The following is a 16,456-nucleotide window of genomic DNA, read 5'->3' as shown; positions in this document are numbered from 1 at the left end:
GGCAGCATGGAAAAGAAAAAGAAAAAAAAAAAAAATCACATTATTGGAATCCAGGGGACCCAAGCACTAGAAAAAAAAAAATCATCCAGAGATACAGAGTATTTTATAGCCTTCCAAACACCAGCAAACATTCTCTTAATTTTTCTATATGATCTCTGCAGAGAAAGTTACCACCCATTTCACAAATGAGGACTCTGAGTGTGAAACAAAAGACATCTCCGAAGTCAGAAGCCATGGCTGACTACTTTGAATTCAAAATTGGCTGTGTGCCCTACAGCAGGTCATTCCTGTCTCTAGGTCTCAGTTGTACTATTTGTAAAATAGAGAGTGTATGATTTTAATATCCCATCTCTACTCATAAATGCTGGGTCACTGGGATGGAGTGCAAGATATAAGAATCTTTCTCTGCCCAATGTTAACTTAAGGAGTACAAGTGGTAATATCTTTGGGTGGAAAATAAGTTGCAGGTTACAAGGTGCTTCGTCCAACCTCAAAATACATCACTTATTTTCAGGGGAGCATCTAGATCTGACCCTGGATCTGCCACAGAGGCCTGTGGATAAATTAGCCCATACTTTTCATCCTACAGATACCGAGACCAGAAGAAAGTGTCTGTCACTCAGTCCTGTCCGAATCTCTGTGACCTCATGGACTGTAGCCCACCAGGCTCCTCCGTCCATGGGCTTCTCCAGGCAAGAGTACTGGAGTGGGTGGCCACTTCCTCCTCCAGGGCATCTTCCCAACCCAGGGACTGAACCCTGGGTCTCCCACACTGCAGGCAGACGCTTTACTGACTGAGTCACCAGGGAAGAACAAAGACCGAGACAGCAGAGGCATCCATGCCCAAGAACACGCAGCAATCCAGGGGAGCCTGGCAGAAACAACAGAGGCATCCATGCCCAATAACACGCAGCAATCTGGGGGAGCCTGATAGAGACAGCAGAGGCATCCATGCGCAATAACACGCAGCAATCCAGGGGAGCCTGCTAGAAACAGCAGAGGCATCCATGCCCAATAACACGCAGCAATCCAGGGGAGCCTGGTAGAGACAGCAGAGGCATCCATGCCCAATAATACGCAGCAATCCAGGGGAGCCTGGTAGAGACAGCAGAGGCATCCATGCCCAAGAACACGCAGCAATCCAGGGGAGCCTGCTAGAAACAGCAGAGGCATCCATGCCCAATAACACGCAGCAATCCAGGGGAGCCTGGTAGAGACAGCAGAGGCATCCATGCCCAATAATACGCAGCAATCCAGGGGAGCCTGGTAGAGACAGCAGAGGCATCCATGCCCAAGAACACGCAGCAATCCGGGGGAGCCTGGTAGAGACCACAGGTATTCCAGTTCTCTAGTGCTTCCAGAGATTACTCCCAACCCCAAAATGGAAAGGGGTAGGTTATGTAATGCCTATTTTATAAGTGAGTGAAATGAAGGTTACCCAGATAATCAGTGGGAGAGACGGGACTCAAATCTGCCTCGATCTGGCTCTTCCCCATGACACAAGTTTTCTCCCACATTTGGCCATGTCCCTAGTACTCTGGGCACTTGCAAAGTGATTGAGTACTACCTACAAGAGGAGGTACCAAAGGAAGCATGGAAAAAGGAAGAGCTCAGTTTAGACAAATAGCACTTTTATCATAGAAAACATAAGCCCATGACATGTTACACTTGGAGCCTCTTCCTCTTTTTCACCCAAAAGCTAAGTTAGCAGTCACCCAAAGTCTTATACATTTAAGCATTAGCTGTGCTTAGCTAAGTTCTGTGGCTTTGGGCTGTATAAGGGTCACTTAACAGGTGGAGGGGGAAGAATAATGTTATTAATCAAGCTCTCCCTCATTAAGACTTTTTTCCTGCTTTGCTTGTTCAAAACCACAAAGTGTAATGAAGGATTCCTTTCCAGCACATTCCTGGAGATAGACCGAAGGAGACCCCAACCACCAAAGGAGCTAGAGTCCAAGGGTCCCCAAGATTATGCAGAGTACACCCTGGCCCTGGTCCAGAATCAGACCAGAACAAGCCCCACGAACCTCAGGCAAGTCACACCCCTTCTGTGACACTTCCTGACAGTGCCCTGGGACTCAGGAGTTGACTAAGCACCTCCAATAACTGAAGGAAGTTCTCACCTGTTCTCACATAACAGGATGGTTCCATTCTGTTCTGGAAGGTCAACAGGAGGAAATCCTTTTACTTATGTATAATTCCACCCATGGTATCCTTTCTCTATGAGTTCCAGTGATATTTATAAAGTGAGAGAATACTCTTGAAATCCCTCCATTTGCATTCTGACCTTTTGGGTTAACCAACCATCTCTCTTGTACAAAATGCGGATCCTGCTCTGAAGGCCATGTCCCTAGCACTCTGGGTACTTACAAACTGATTGAGTACTACCCAAGGAAGCATGGAAAAAGGACGGGGTCAGTTTAGGAAAGTAGCATTTTTATCATAGAAAAGATAAGCCCATGACATGCTACAATGCCAGGCACTGCGCAATCATCACGATCTGGTCCCATGAGGCCGGGATCACAAGACTCTAGGATGCACCCACAGAGCTCCCCATCTGGCCCCCAGGGAGACGGGCCGCGTTTGCACATTCTTCAGGCCTCTAGAGGAGCTGCACCTTCAATCTGGAATGCTCTCAGGTCTTCCTCTGCCAAAGGAAGAGTCCTCCACTTTTGCTTTATGCACCTGACCTCAAGAAATTATCCCAACATCACTCCACTAAGGAAGTCAAGCCTCCTCTGACCCCATGTGACCCTCGGTCACCCACTGTGAACCCCCAGGCCTGGCCCTCTCTTGGGACTCAGCAGTTTGTTCTCACTTATCTGGTGTGAGTGTTTCAGTGATATCTTCCTCCCCCAGTCTGTAAACTCCATGAAGAGGAAGCCCACGCCTGTTTGTGTCCACGTGTGTCCATTTGTCCTGCTCTTCAAGGCAAACAGGCACTCAGAAATAGAAGTAACCCAAGAACGACTGTGCTGCAAAGGCAGCAGGTGTCCCGTAAGGAGAACAGTGACACCTAGCGGCCGCTTTCCCACTCCTGGACTTCTCTAGCTGAGAGCACGTGAATCGGCCTCAGGAAAACCAGTTTTCTAGAACTGGATATATAGACGATGCTGAGGGAAGCTAGCACAGCATCCAGACATAGAGGAACCTGATTTCTAAGCAAAGAGTAAAGGAACCAGTGCTCATCTTGCTGCCATACGTGCCAAGAACACATCATCACAGTCCTGTGATTAGCTAGCATCGAGGCACCTCGCAGATGAGGAGAGCGAGGCCCACGAGGAGGAGCAGATAGGGAAGTCAGGGCCTCTCTCAGCGGCTCTCCCCAGTGGTGCTAGTGGTAAGGAATCCGCCTGCCAGTGCAGGAGACACAAGAGACACCGGTTCGATCCCTGGGTTGAGAAGATCCCCTGGAGAAGGAAATGGCAACTTGCTCCAGTATTCTAGACTGGAAAATGCCATGGGCAGAGAAGCCTGGCGGGCTACAGTCCATGGGCAGCAGAGAGTTAGACGTAACTGAGCACATAATCTGTCCTTTCCCTTTCCTCCCTACAGCCTTTCTCACCAACCCCTGGAGAGCTCGGTCCCGCACAGGTAGCAACGTGGTGCTCGGTGTATGTCGTCACTGACACAGCGCACATCAGACGACCTTTTGTGTTATGTGAGAGCTTCAAGAGCCTCCTCGGGGGTCTCCCTGGCTCCACTCTTAGACTTCCACAGTTGATTCTCACCCTGAAACCGCAGATATGGAGATCTGTATGTAACTTGGCTTTTTTGACCTTTTCGTTGTTGGTTTGGGGACCTCTGAGGCACAAAGTCAGATGATTCAAGGAGCGTGGTTCATGAGTTAAGCTCATTGCTGTACCATGCGTGGTTAGGCTTTATGTATTCATCTGGTTAGCCTCAGCTACTTAGCTAATTTTAACATTTTAATAGTGAACGTTGCTCAGTCATGTCCGACTCTTTGCGACCCCATGGACTGTAGCCTGCCAGGCTCCTCTGTCCGTGGAATTCTCCAAGCAAGAATACTGAAGTGGGTTGCCATTTCCTTCTCCAGGGGATATTCCTGACCCAGGGAATGAACCCAGATCTCCTGCGTTGCAGGCAGATTCTTTACCATCTGAGCCATCAGGGAAGCCCTAACACTTCAATAAACCCCTACAAATCCAGCACCTAAAACATCAGCTGGAAACTTGGCTACTTTCATGTAACTAATGTTCCCTCATGACTCCCTGATTCAAGATCATCATCATCCTAATCTTACATTCATCATTTCCCTGATTCCTTTTTTAAACTGTCTATTGCATGCATATTTATTCTTAAAAGGTAGTATATTTGATGTGTGTGTTTATCTTGCTTCAACTAAAAATAGAGGTAAGGGTATCATGCTATGCAAAATATATCTTTGGGATTTCCTGTCTTCATTTAACATTATATTCATCCATCTCATATTAAGTATCATTACAGTTCATTTTGATCTTGGTTGTAGTATAGTGTTCCCTTGTATGCATAGTGCACACCTTAATTAACTGTTCTCCCACTGATGGCTGTCTATGTTGTTTCCAGGAGACTCCTTCTGCTACACAAAGCTAATTCTATCAACCTCCTGCTAGCCATGTATCTTCAGCATGTCACTGCCCTCAAACTCCAGGACCTAGCTTACAATACTCTAAATAATCAGGTTCTTTCTGATCCCTCTGGCCTCACCTCCGCCCTCCCTTCATCTCTTGGTCTGAGTCATGGGGAATTTCTATAGGTCTTTGCACAGACCATGTTCTTTTCTGCCTCAGGTTATCCACCCAATACTCTCCTCACTTATTCGCATCTCCTCTCTGTTCTCTATGAAGCCCTCCCTGACCATCTCTAGCACTGGCACTTAGCCCAATAGGATGCCTTGGGAGGGGAACATGATCCATAACATCCTATGGGACTTGGTCACTGGTCCACCAGATTGTCTTCTCTGGAGGCCCAGGACTGTCCAGAAGTTGCTGCAGAGGAAAGAGTAGAGACCAAATAGAGAGGCTTTATCTACCTCCTTCCTCACTGAAGCAGTGGCATACTATTCCAGGTTGGGGTTGAAAACAGCATTTGGAAAAGAAAAAAAAGTTCCATGGATATGAGTTTGCAAAAAAGTGAACCAAATCATTCATACAGTCCCCTCGATCCCTGACATGCCATAATCAAAAGCCAGAGAGACATAAAGAGGAACAAGAGGAGATGAAATTTCACAATTAGGTATCCAGGCTCCAGATCAGACCAACATGGAGCAAATCACTCATCTTATGTTTCCTCACTTGTAAAGTGGGCAGGAGAAAAAGATAAACCACACAGAATTGCCATCTTGATAAATAAATGGTCAAATGTCAGAAATTCCATATCAATCAGCCCCATACTTATAAAGAAGGCATAGATCTGGAGGGTAAATTAAATGAGATAACCAAGTAGAGCACCGAGGGAGGGGCTGCTAGGTCTTCACCAAACTCATATTTGCTTCCCCTAGGCAGACTGATAGAATGCATTTCCCTGTCTTCATCTGCAGACAGGTGTGCCCAATGGCTGAATTCTGGCCAGCAGAATAGGAGCTGAAGTGATAATGTGGCATTTTCAGGTGTGGCCCATTTAAAGTTCTCATGTACAATTTCCCATGTTCTTTCTCCTTCCACAGCAGCCATCAAAGCACCAGATTAACGGAGCACAAGATGGAACAGGCTGGGACCCTGAACCACCTCTCAGAGTAAGGCCACCCATCAATCAAAATCAACTATCTAGGACTCTGCGCAAGCAAGAAATAACCTCAACCAGACCAAGTCATTGGGATTTGAGAATTTGTCCGTTACAGCAGCTAGTGTTACCAAGTTACACACATGTTCACCACATGGTAAGCAATCAATAAATGCTGGCCCTCACCATGCTGATGATGACCATCCTGATGGACACAGAGCCCGCAAGGGCAGGGGGTAGGAGGCCTGGTACCTAGATGTAACTCAGTGGCCATGCCGGGGAGCTCACCTCTTTGGTGCCATTGTCCTGGATAAGAGTGTACAGTGGGACCACACGGTTGATCTCCAGCAGCACCGGGGTGGGGCTCAGCTGCTCCTTGCCCGGGCGGCGGCAGAGGTGACAGGTAGACGGACAGCGGCCTTTCTCCTCACAGCGGATCTCCACACCTGAGATGAGCTGGTCATCCGACAGCATCTGGGCCGTCAGCAGGCCTGAGAGGTAGGTGATGAAGGGCATGGACTTCAGCTCCTTCTTGCTGCCCAGCTCCGTGGTCTCTGGAGAAAGAGAGATAAGTTAAGTAAAGGTCAAAAGGTCAGACTCTTGAACCCATCGAGATATGCTAAGAGGCGGTTATCCACTGAAAAGGGAAAACAGATGATGTGACTCATGATGCTTTAGAAAGAACGCTGATACGAGGGCTCCAAGACCAGAATGATGTCTTGTTCTACCATTGATATTAAATAACCCTTTGCTTTCTTTGGGCCTCATCTTCTTTGTATTTAAAGTCAGCAAATTGTATAAACTTTAATTATGTTGAATTGGTTCATGGTGCTTTTCAGGTCTAGTCTATCTTTCTACTTTTCTGTATATTTATTCTATTAATTTTTGAGAGTTTGATATGGAAACTCCAAGTAAAAACCTTAATGCACCTACTTAAAAAATGATTGTAATATACAGTAGAATTATATGTAACTTTGTTCTGTATTTTTCAAGTCTCCTGTAAATGTGTTATCATACTTTCATAATTCACAAAATAAAAAACAGAAAAATAAATTCAGGCAGTAGGTTGGGTTAGAGGGTTTTTCCAAGGACCTTGCAAGATATAAATATTCCTGTATATTTTTCCCAATAAGAAGTTCCTTTCTTTACTATCAATTTTATAAATTCTACCTTTGTTTTAAAAACTTATTTGTCCTATATTTTCTATGAAGTTCCATGTAATGGGGGAAAGACAAGCTTTGGAGTCAACTTCAGTTTAAATCTCAGTTCTGCTAGACAGGAGCTCCACTGCCTTGGGAAAGTCTCTGAATATCCAAGAGCCTATAGTGATTAATTCTGTAACGTGAGGTTAACAATGACTAAAACAGCTATGACTGGTAGATGAGCAAGGAGGTGGGCCTGTCTGGGAAAGGCATCATTTCCCCTTGCTTGTCACGCTCATCTGCCCCCTTATTCAAATGTCTGGTCCTCAGCACACTGTCGTGGGCATGAGTGATGCGTGCCCCAGTATGCATTGTCCTTCTTTATCCCCTTCTTTATTTCACACCTCCGTGTCTTTGCTCGCCCCGACCTACTGTTCCCTCTGCCTCTCCAAATGGTGCTCCGATGCAATGTGACCGTCTTCAGGAAGTCTTTCTTCCTCGCCCCAACCCTGCTTCTCTGATAGGTATTCCTGTTTGCAAGACCTTACCTTGTTACGTTCACTTTCTCATCCCATTTTCTGTCGGCCTCTGCAACCATACAATCGGTTCATGGAGACCACGGACCATGTCTCCCATCCTGCCCCCACTGACATTCAGTGCTTAGCACAGTGCTAGGGATATATTTGACACTTTACCAAAGAGAGAGATTATAGCTGTGAACAGTTAGAACAACACATATAATCCAGTCTGTGCATGTGTGCCAATTTGCTTCAGTCGTGTCCGACTCCTATGGACTGTAGCCCACTGGGCTCCTATCTCCATGGGGATTCTCCAGGCAAGAATACTGGAGTAGCTTACCATGCTGTCCTCCAGGGGATCTTCCTCACCCAGGAATCAAACCCACATCTCCTACGGCCCCTGCACTGCAGGCAGATTCTTTACCACTGAGCCTACCCGGGGTAATCCAGTCTAGAGGCTCCAAAATTCATCTGAGGGATTCTAGGGATTCCAACAGCCATCTCAGCAGCTGCTTGAGGAGAGCAAAAGGAAGACTGAGCGGGCAGTACTCTACATCTGCATCTCAGCTTCAAATAGAGCTGTTCCACTTGTATCTCATTTACAGACTGGTCTTCCACGTAAGATTTCATAAGAAGAAAGGGCTCAAAGCTTGAAGAAGCAAAGTGATTTGTAGAACTGCGAGAGTTCTATTTACATCATGGATGATGTGAATAGTGTCCTCAAAGCTGTGCCATGTACAGTCTGAGTGACAAGGCAAGGTGGTCCTATGCCGAGGGACAGAGCTTGGTCCAGAGGGCAGCTTCATCCAAGCCTAGTGAACTCAGGGCAAGCTCCAGCCTTGGTGGAATACATGGGCCCTGGGCACCGAGGCCTGGGAGAAAGAAGGTTGTCTCTTGCTTTCGCTCTCAGCTTGCAGTGACTTGCAGCTGATCTGGAAATGGGCTTGCCAATTAGAAAGACAAATAAACGCAGTCTTCATTCATTACTCTCTGGGCCCTCAGGCTTCAGATCTGGGCTCCACCTTTTCTGTCTGGCTGTCAGCAAATGCTTATGAGCATCAGATCAAAGGCTCCAGGGGAAGAAGACAAGGCGGATTCCAGCTAACCAATCCTTCAGAGGGATTAAAGAAGGATAGTTACTAAGATAAACAAAACAAAGCTGCGGAGAAGGCATCTCAGCAGCTGGGGAGACAGACAGTCTTGTATATGGACATGTCAGAAGATGATGGCAGTGAAGATGACCTTAGGAAGCACAGGCCAGAGGGATAGTTTTGGAGAAGCGTGACTTCCAACTTGGGAGAGAAGAACTTTTCAAGGGAGAAGGTCAGGGAAAGTCAAAACTGCAAAGACATTAGGGAGCAGTTAGTCTGACCCAGAGTTCACTGATCTATGGTCCATGGGTCAATCTCTGCCTGTTTTTCTAAAGAAAGTTTTATTAGAACATGTTCACTCTCATTTATTTATATATTGTACATGGCTACAAATGGGAGAATTAAGTAGCTGCAATGAAGGCTCCATAAGCTCACAAAGCCTAGAATATTTACTATCTGACCCTTTTGGAAACCTCTGCTGTGTTGCCCTAAGTTATGGATGGGGAAACTGAGTCTTAGAGAAAGGTTACACAGGAATGTGGCAGCATGATGGATTAAAGGAGAAAAATAAATAGATCATAAACACACTTGGATTCTTAACTTCCAAGGAGAAAAGATAGAGTGGGCTATCTTTTCTCCATGAAATATGTTTTTAATGTGTTTTTTCAATAGTTTTCAAAAGTCTAATCTGGTAAAACCTCCCATTTTAAATGAGAGGAAACTGTGTCCCAGAGAAGGATAATGACTTTCCGAGGTCATGTGATGAGTTAGTGAATCCTTTCAGCACATGACCGCAGTCCTGTTAACCAATTCATCACTTACACTACTATTGTTATCTCATATTTTAGGACACACATGCCCCAACCCTCATAGCACCTTGCCATGATTTAACTGCGAAAAAATGTGGAACGTGGTGCTGGGAGCAACTATTCCCTGGATTAAACAAACATCCCTAGCCATCTGGTTAAGAATCTAACTAACAACAGAACAAGCTATTGATCTTTGTTGATCTGTTTTGTCACATAATTTGTTTTCAATGTATTGGTTCAAAACACAGGGTTAAAAGCCCACAGACCAAGCTGAAAACTGCATTCCAATATCAGTATAGAATCCATGCTGAATTTAAGGGTTTATTTTGCAAAAGAAAGACACTTGGGTATCATCTGGTCCAAACCCATCCCTTAACAGTGAGGAACCTGAGACCTAAATGGAAAAAGGGATTTACCAGTAAGTCCCATACACATTTATTTATGGAGATCCTTTTTGTAAGGATTGTGTCATGCCTAAGTTATGATCTGGAGGAGAGTTACAACAGGGAAGACCATTAGCCATTCCATTAATTATTCCTCTGTAGACACTACAATTGCAAAAGCTAATTGCTTCTGATCCAACCTCGCTCTGTGGCTAAAGTCATCTTTCCAAAAAGCAAACTATATTCTTCTGCTTAAAACCCTTTCTAGGAGAGTGTTCACTGATCTGAGGATGAAGACCAAAATGCTTAAGCATGGCACATAGGTTATGAGGGACCCAGACCACTGTGTGCCCCTCGGGTCTCATCTGCCATCCTCCTCCTTCTTTCCAGTTCCCCTACTTTCAGCTACAGTGGCCTCTGTGCTTCTCGCCTACACCCTGTCCTTTCCCTGTGTCTTGGCGCATGCTCTTCTCTCCATATAGAACGCTTTCCCCATCCCCACCTCTGCCCCTGCCTTCTCTGTGCTCAAACCCCCACTACCCTTCAGATCTTAGTTCAGGGGCCAGTTTCTCAGAAACACCTAGCCCGAACTCCATGCCTGTGCCTCTAATCTCTATGAGAGTTTCATACTAAACTTCCTCACAAGCATCCCGTTCTATGTACCACCTGCAGTGTCTTCAGAAGAGAAGCTCAATGAGGGCAGGGTCCTGTAGGTCCTTCTGACAACCATATCCGCTTTACACATCCCCTGGAGCACATTAGGCTTTCAGTAATATTTTCAACAATGTATTTGAATACATGTATATTTATATGCTCGGATGACTGTACTATCTCATCGAAGCCCTGATGAGTCTAAGAGCCAAGATTTGTGAATTTCGTGATTGACAGTTAATTGATGGCTTGCAATCAAGTGGCAACTTCTTCTCAAAGTAAAATTAGCTCCCTCAATTGAAAGGTTAACAGATGAATAGCTGATCAATTTGCCAGTTGTTCTGACCTCCTCCGGGTTCTCACATAGACCCTTGCCATTGAGGGGATGGGAGAGTTCAGTTAAAACAGGCTGCCTTTAACAGGCCAAGGATAAAGAGCATTTTTGAAGAGACTTATCCTCTGTTCACATTTCCCATCCCTCTGAACAATGCTTCCAAAATAGGATCATGGCTGGTTTCAAGCCCAATTCAGTTCCAATGACACTACAGCCCATTCATTTGAGAACCTGCCAACTGAACTCTCTTTTTTCTCCTCCCAAATTCCTGCTGGGTATTATTTTGTTGCCACCAGGAAAAAAATAAAAAAAGGCTCGGTTGAAGTGACAACTCCTTGTTGGGAGGGCAGCCAGGGCTTTTCGGCGGGAGGTGATGGCACCGCTTGCCCTCATCCAGAAAACAAAACAAAGGCCTCAGACTGAGGGCTTCTGGGAGAGCCAAAGCCGCCTGAATGTTTGTTCAATATTCGGCAACAGTGCGGGGCGCTGCCTCCGAGTCCGACAGGCTTGCTTTGGCAATAGGCTTGCACTTGAAGCATTTAAAGACTCCACAGGGACCAGAGGGGCTCAAATTAGAAACGATAAGGGTGGGGGCGAGAGGGGGAGACTTTTATATCATAAAGAATGGCCTTTATTACAGCAATGGCCTCCCAGGAATTGCTGAAATGGGATCATTTCTTAGGCGGAGTTACTGTCTCCTGTTGGAGGAAAGCAACTGCTGTGAAGCTTGACTCAAGGACCCACAGAAATCTCCTTCACAAAGGGGAAGTAGCCGGCTGAATCGGCATCAGCAGTGCAGGAAGGGCCACACTTCTGCGCTCTGCAACCTGAGCTGCCCAGCCTGACGGTGAAAACCCAGCACCATCAGTGTGCCCTTTACAAATGACAGCATCAGCCTGAGAGGCTACTTGTAGGGATCAAATAAGGTGCCTGGCAGAAGTTTAGCACTCAGTCAATACTAGTTGTTATCAGTGTTGTTACTGCAATTGTTTTAATTATCACTGTGCTGTTGTTGTAACAAGACGTTAAAATTGAAATTTCTACACCCAGACAGAATGGAAGTGAAATCCCCAAGCCGGGGCCCCCATAAGCAGAATTTACAAAGGAGATGAATCCTCACTGGTTTCATAACTCTAGAAACCTCAGCCAGAACAAGGAACTAAAATGAGGTCAGAGAGTAGACAGAAAGGATTTAGGGGAGATTTGCTGTGGAGACAGCTATTACCTAATGTTTAGAGTCCCCAGCACCCCAGGTGGGTCATGTGGAGCATGCTACCTCCTAATCCTAAATTTTGGGCTAAGGGGCCGCAAAAGGGTGCCTCTTAGAGAAACCGCGACATGTCTCAGCAACTCCAGCCTTATGCAAGTCTCAGGACTAGGGTCTTACCCCACCTGCAAAAGCTCCAGTGGCCTGTGGCAGCAGAACAGAAGGGGCTGCAGAAGGGTGAGCCCCAAATCAGAGGTTGACACTGGGGAAAATGCCAGACTATTTCCCCTGGACCACATGTGGGTCACATAAGAGAATGAGCTGCCCTGGATCTGTTTTGAGTCTTACTCAGGAGGAATGGATCCCATGGATGGAGGAGCCTGGTAGGCTGCAGTCCACGGGGTCGCTAGGAGTCAGACATTACTGAGCGACTTCCCTTTCACTTTTCACTTTCATGCATTGGAGAGCGAAATGGCAACCCACTCCAGTGTTCTTGCCTGGAGAATCCCAGGGACGGGGGAGCCTGGTGGGCTGCTGTCTGTGGGGTCACACAGAGTCAGACACGACTGAAGTGACTTAGCAGCAGGAGGAATGGTAACAGAAATGGGTCCCCACAGTGAGCGTCTCCAGAAGGTGGGAAACAGAGGATGGAGGGGGATGAGCAGCAGCCAACCAAAGACATGCTGCATCATCCTGGGTCTTAGGAGAAGCCCTTGGCCACAGGGACCGCTGAAAAGCGCCCCAAGGGAAAGGGTTGGTTTTAAAAATCAGCATCAGCATCCAAGAACACAGAGCCAGATATAAGGGGAGCAGGACAAGTGTGTTGCTCAGCCATTCAATGGTGTCCAACTCTCTGCAACCCCATGGACTGTAGCCCACCAGTCTCCCCTGCCCATGAGATTTCTCAGGCAAGAATACTGGAAAGGGTTGCCTTTTCTTACTCCAGGGGATCTTCCCAATGCAGGGATTGAACTGCATCTCCTGCATTGGCAGGTGGATTCTTGACCACTTGGGCCAGCTGGGAAGCCCACCAGGGCAAGTATGACCTTCCTAATCTTAACATTCCCCTCTTCTCTGACTATGAAGGAAGGGGAAGAGGAGGAACAATCGAGAGAAAGAGCACCAAGGCTAACCTTGCCCTACCTAATGCTCTCACTGAGAAAAGAGAGGAGATTTGACTTGTTGGATTTAGAGATTTGATTAAAAACTTAGACTAGACATCCTAATTCTTGATGTGAAACTGTGATATCAACTTAAAATATCTATAGCACAGTCTGTTCCATAAAAATGATAGATTAGGTGTGGCTTGCTAAGATTTTCAGCTGCAGGCAGAGGAAGATTATCTAGTGAATATGATAAAAGGAATATGGGAACCAACTCACATACTTTCGAACATGCATATATTCATGAGCTCTACTTGATCATTCTCAATTTGTACCATCAACTGAACTATCATATCATCATCATTATTATAGTACTTGAAAGTGAAAATCACTCAGTTGTGTCTGACTGTTTGTGACCCCATGGACTCTAGCCCACCAAGCTCCTCCATCCATGGAATTTTCCAGGCAAGAATACTTGAGTGGGTAGCCACTCCCTTATCCAGGGAATCTTCCCAACCCAGGGATTGAACCCAGGTCTCCCACATTGCAAACAAATTCTTTACCATCTGAGCCACCAGGGAAGTCCAATCATATTATCACATTTTAAATGTTAGTTAATGTTAAATTAATAGCTGTCTCTCTAACTAAACTGTGAGCTCCATAAGAGCAAAAAATAGAACCAGTTTCAGTGACTATTTGCATCACCAGCGCAGACTTCAAAGTCTGATGTCCTGTAGATGGTTTGCAGGTAAATATCTTAATCAATAGTTGAAAATGTAATCTGATCCTTTTCTTCCTTTAACCCCCTCTATTCCTATAGCCCTTATCAGACTTTAAATCCACTATCTCAATCTTATCACCACAGCCCTAAAGGCAGAAAGGCAGATAGTTTGAACCTCACCTTATTAATGTACAAAAGACAACTTACAGAGGTAATTTGCCTAAGACCACATAGCTTATATCTAGTCTAGGTTTTTGTACCTGGTTCTTCTGTTCCATTCACCATATTTTTACAAATACTTGGGCATTCCCAGTTCCTGCCACCCCCAGACAATAACCCTAGGCTTCCATCCCTTTCCATGGGCTAAGGGATCTCATTGGTATAAGAGGCATTTTAAAGGTCGGCTGGTCAGAAATTCCATCTAATTGTTTCATTTACAACCAAATAATTCTAACTGCTTTTTGAACACAGAACTCATTACCTTTTTAGGCCTCCAGTTTCATTATGGGAGAGCTCTGTTGAACCGAGACCAGCTTCCCAACTAAAAACTGCAATTCTCATTCTAAGCATAAAACCCAGACTCAGGGCTATGCACTCCTGCCTTTTGGACACCCTGTTCGCAGTGCTCAAGGCTGCCCCCTACTTGGGGGTCATGATAAAATTAGCCACCTAACTACAGGTAAAGGAACTCCCACACTCCGGAACTGTGGGGGTATTCTTGAGTGGTTTCTGATGAAGTTGTGTATGTCTGAATGTGGTATGTGTGTGTTTTGTGTGCATGTTTGAGGAATGGAAAAAGAAGCAACAGTGGAGACTCTAAAAAGAGGATAGGTCTACAAAACTGCCAAATCCTAAGACAACTGATGTTCTAACTTGCAGCTTCTTCCCTAAATGCACAATATGCTCAACTGCAGAAGGGCAGCTATAGCACAGTGACTTGCTTGGGTTTAAATTCAAGCTCTTCCATTTCCAGCTGGATCACCTTGGACAAGTCACTTAGCCTCCCCGAGGCTTCACTTTCTCATCTGTAAAAAGTCATCAACGTTAGTACAGAAATCTTGGATTATTTAGAGGATAAATGAGAAACAGAACCCAAAGAAGAAATTAAATTCTAGGGTGTCAGGAACATCCTCAGAGGCCATTTATTCCTGTGCTTGGCCTTCAGCTCAGCATTATTCATTCCTGTGCGTGTCTGAATCTGTGAAGCTTTCCTTGCAACCTGCTGGCACTTTAACCACACTGTCAGAAATCTCCTTAAACTATGTGCTTCCTACCTGGTGGAACATAGTAGACAAAAGTAGGATTGAAAGCTTAAGTCCCAAGCTATTAAGTCAGATTCTGAATTCTGGGCAAGTCACCTCGTCTCTCTAACCTTTGTTTTTCTCATTTGTATAATGAGGATACTAATTCCTCATGGAACTGTTCTGAGCATCAGAGGAGAGATACAGAATCTATGATCTCATATAGTTCTTGCAGTCATCCTACCAAGTAGAAATTGTTGCCCCCTTTTATGGAGAAGGGAACTGGGGCTCAGGGTGCCAGTGCATGACCTCCAAGAGGATACTTGTTTCAATGGACAGCAGGTAAATCTCTGCGGAAAGTCATATTCTCTGTGGGGCAGGGAGAGGGACCCCTGGACAATGCCCAGTGGCCCAGTAGTGGCCAGTATCTTTTGTCTGCAAATTACATTTTGATACTTTTAAGAAGTACAAAAATAGCCATATGGTTCTGCTGTATTATTTGCCCTAAAGTAAGTAAAAGGAAGAGTGAAGAATCCCAGTGCAGCTCAGTGGGTCCAGAAATGGTTCTTCCCACAGACTAAGGCATGCTCAGCCCCCGCCTCCCCCGACCTCTATCTCCCCTGCTGTTCAGGGAGCAGTCAGCCTTGAAGTGGAATCATGGACTCCAGCCTCTGAGTCAAGGCGGGCTGTGGCCAGTCAGGGACGAGAAGGGAAACAGAAGTCCATGTGCAGTCTTCTGCTGCCCTCTGGTGCCTGCTTAAGATGACTGCTCTTGGGAAAAAAAACCTTCGTTCTCTCTTGCCAAAGTGAGATCACGTGGGCAAAGCAACTTGCTAGGTTCTGAGGGCAACAAGGAGGATGGTGAAGGCGCAGCCTTCCGTAAGACTGCAAGGGTTCTGAACAAGCATTTGCTCAGAAGGCCTATCAATGCCAGGTCTGGAGCTAGGCATGGGGAGGAGGGGTGGCATTATGGACTGTGATTTGTTTCAAAATCCCAGTGGCACTTAGGTGTAGAGATTTGAGTGTGTCAGCAAAGAAGGAAAAGCCAGAAGAGAAGGAAAGGGGAGAGACGGAGATGAGGCAGAGAGAGAGAAGAGATAAAGGATGGAGCAGGATCTCCAAGGAAATAGGAAGGCGTGAACTCCCAGGTACCAATGGAAAGGACGTGGTCTGAATGCCAGTCAGATCTGGGGCTGAATTTCAGTTCGATCAAAACTATGCATTTAACTATGCATTCGATCAAAATTATGCCTTTGGATGGCATCACCGACTCAATGGACATGAGTTTGAGCAAGTTCCGGGACTTGGTGGTGGACAGGGAGGCCTGTTTGAGCAAGCTCCAGGACTTGGTGATGGACAGGGAGGCCTGGCATTGCTACAGTCCATGGGGTCACAAAGAGTCAGACAGGAATGAGTGATTAAACTGAACTGATGCATTCGACCAGAGCTTCTGTATACAGCTGTGTGAGCTGTGTACTGCACGACAGCTTCACGGCAAGGTGGTGAGAGGGGGCTGAACCCGGCCTCAGCTCCAA

At 46.0% G+C, this 16,456-nt stretch overlaps 1 protein-coding gene across 4 annotated transcripts in view; it reads right to left on the bottom strand.

Annotated features, from left to right (window-relative positions):
• The window catches only part of ASTN2 (astrotactin 2), a 1,044,864-nt gene that overhangs the window by 197,121 nt on the left and 831,287 nt on the right, over positions 1-16,456 (bottom strand). For all 4 annotated transcript variants that reach the window (XM_070375013.1, XM_070375014.1, XM_070375012.1 and 1 more), the window contains one exon: positions 6,010-6,275. In XM_070375013.1, the coding sequence (XP_070231114.1) occupies positions 6,010-6,275 (266 nt within the window). The remainder of the gene's footprint in view (positions 1-6,009; positions 6,276-16,456) is intronic.

This window comes from Bos mutus, chromosome 8, assembly GCF_027580195.1.
Source record: "Bos mutus isolate GX-2022 chromosome 8, NWIPB_WYAK_1.1, whole genome shotgun sequence".
In the NCBI taxonomy this organism is placed as follows: domain Eukaryota; kingdom Metazoa; phylum Chordata; class Mammalia; order Artiodactyla; family Bovidae; genus Bos; species Bos mutus.
The sequence above is the reverse complement of the archived record's forward strand: the minus strand, read 5'-3'. Positions and strand labels throughout refer to the sequence as shown.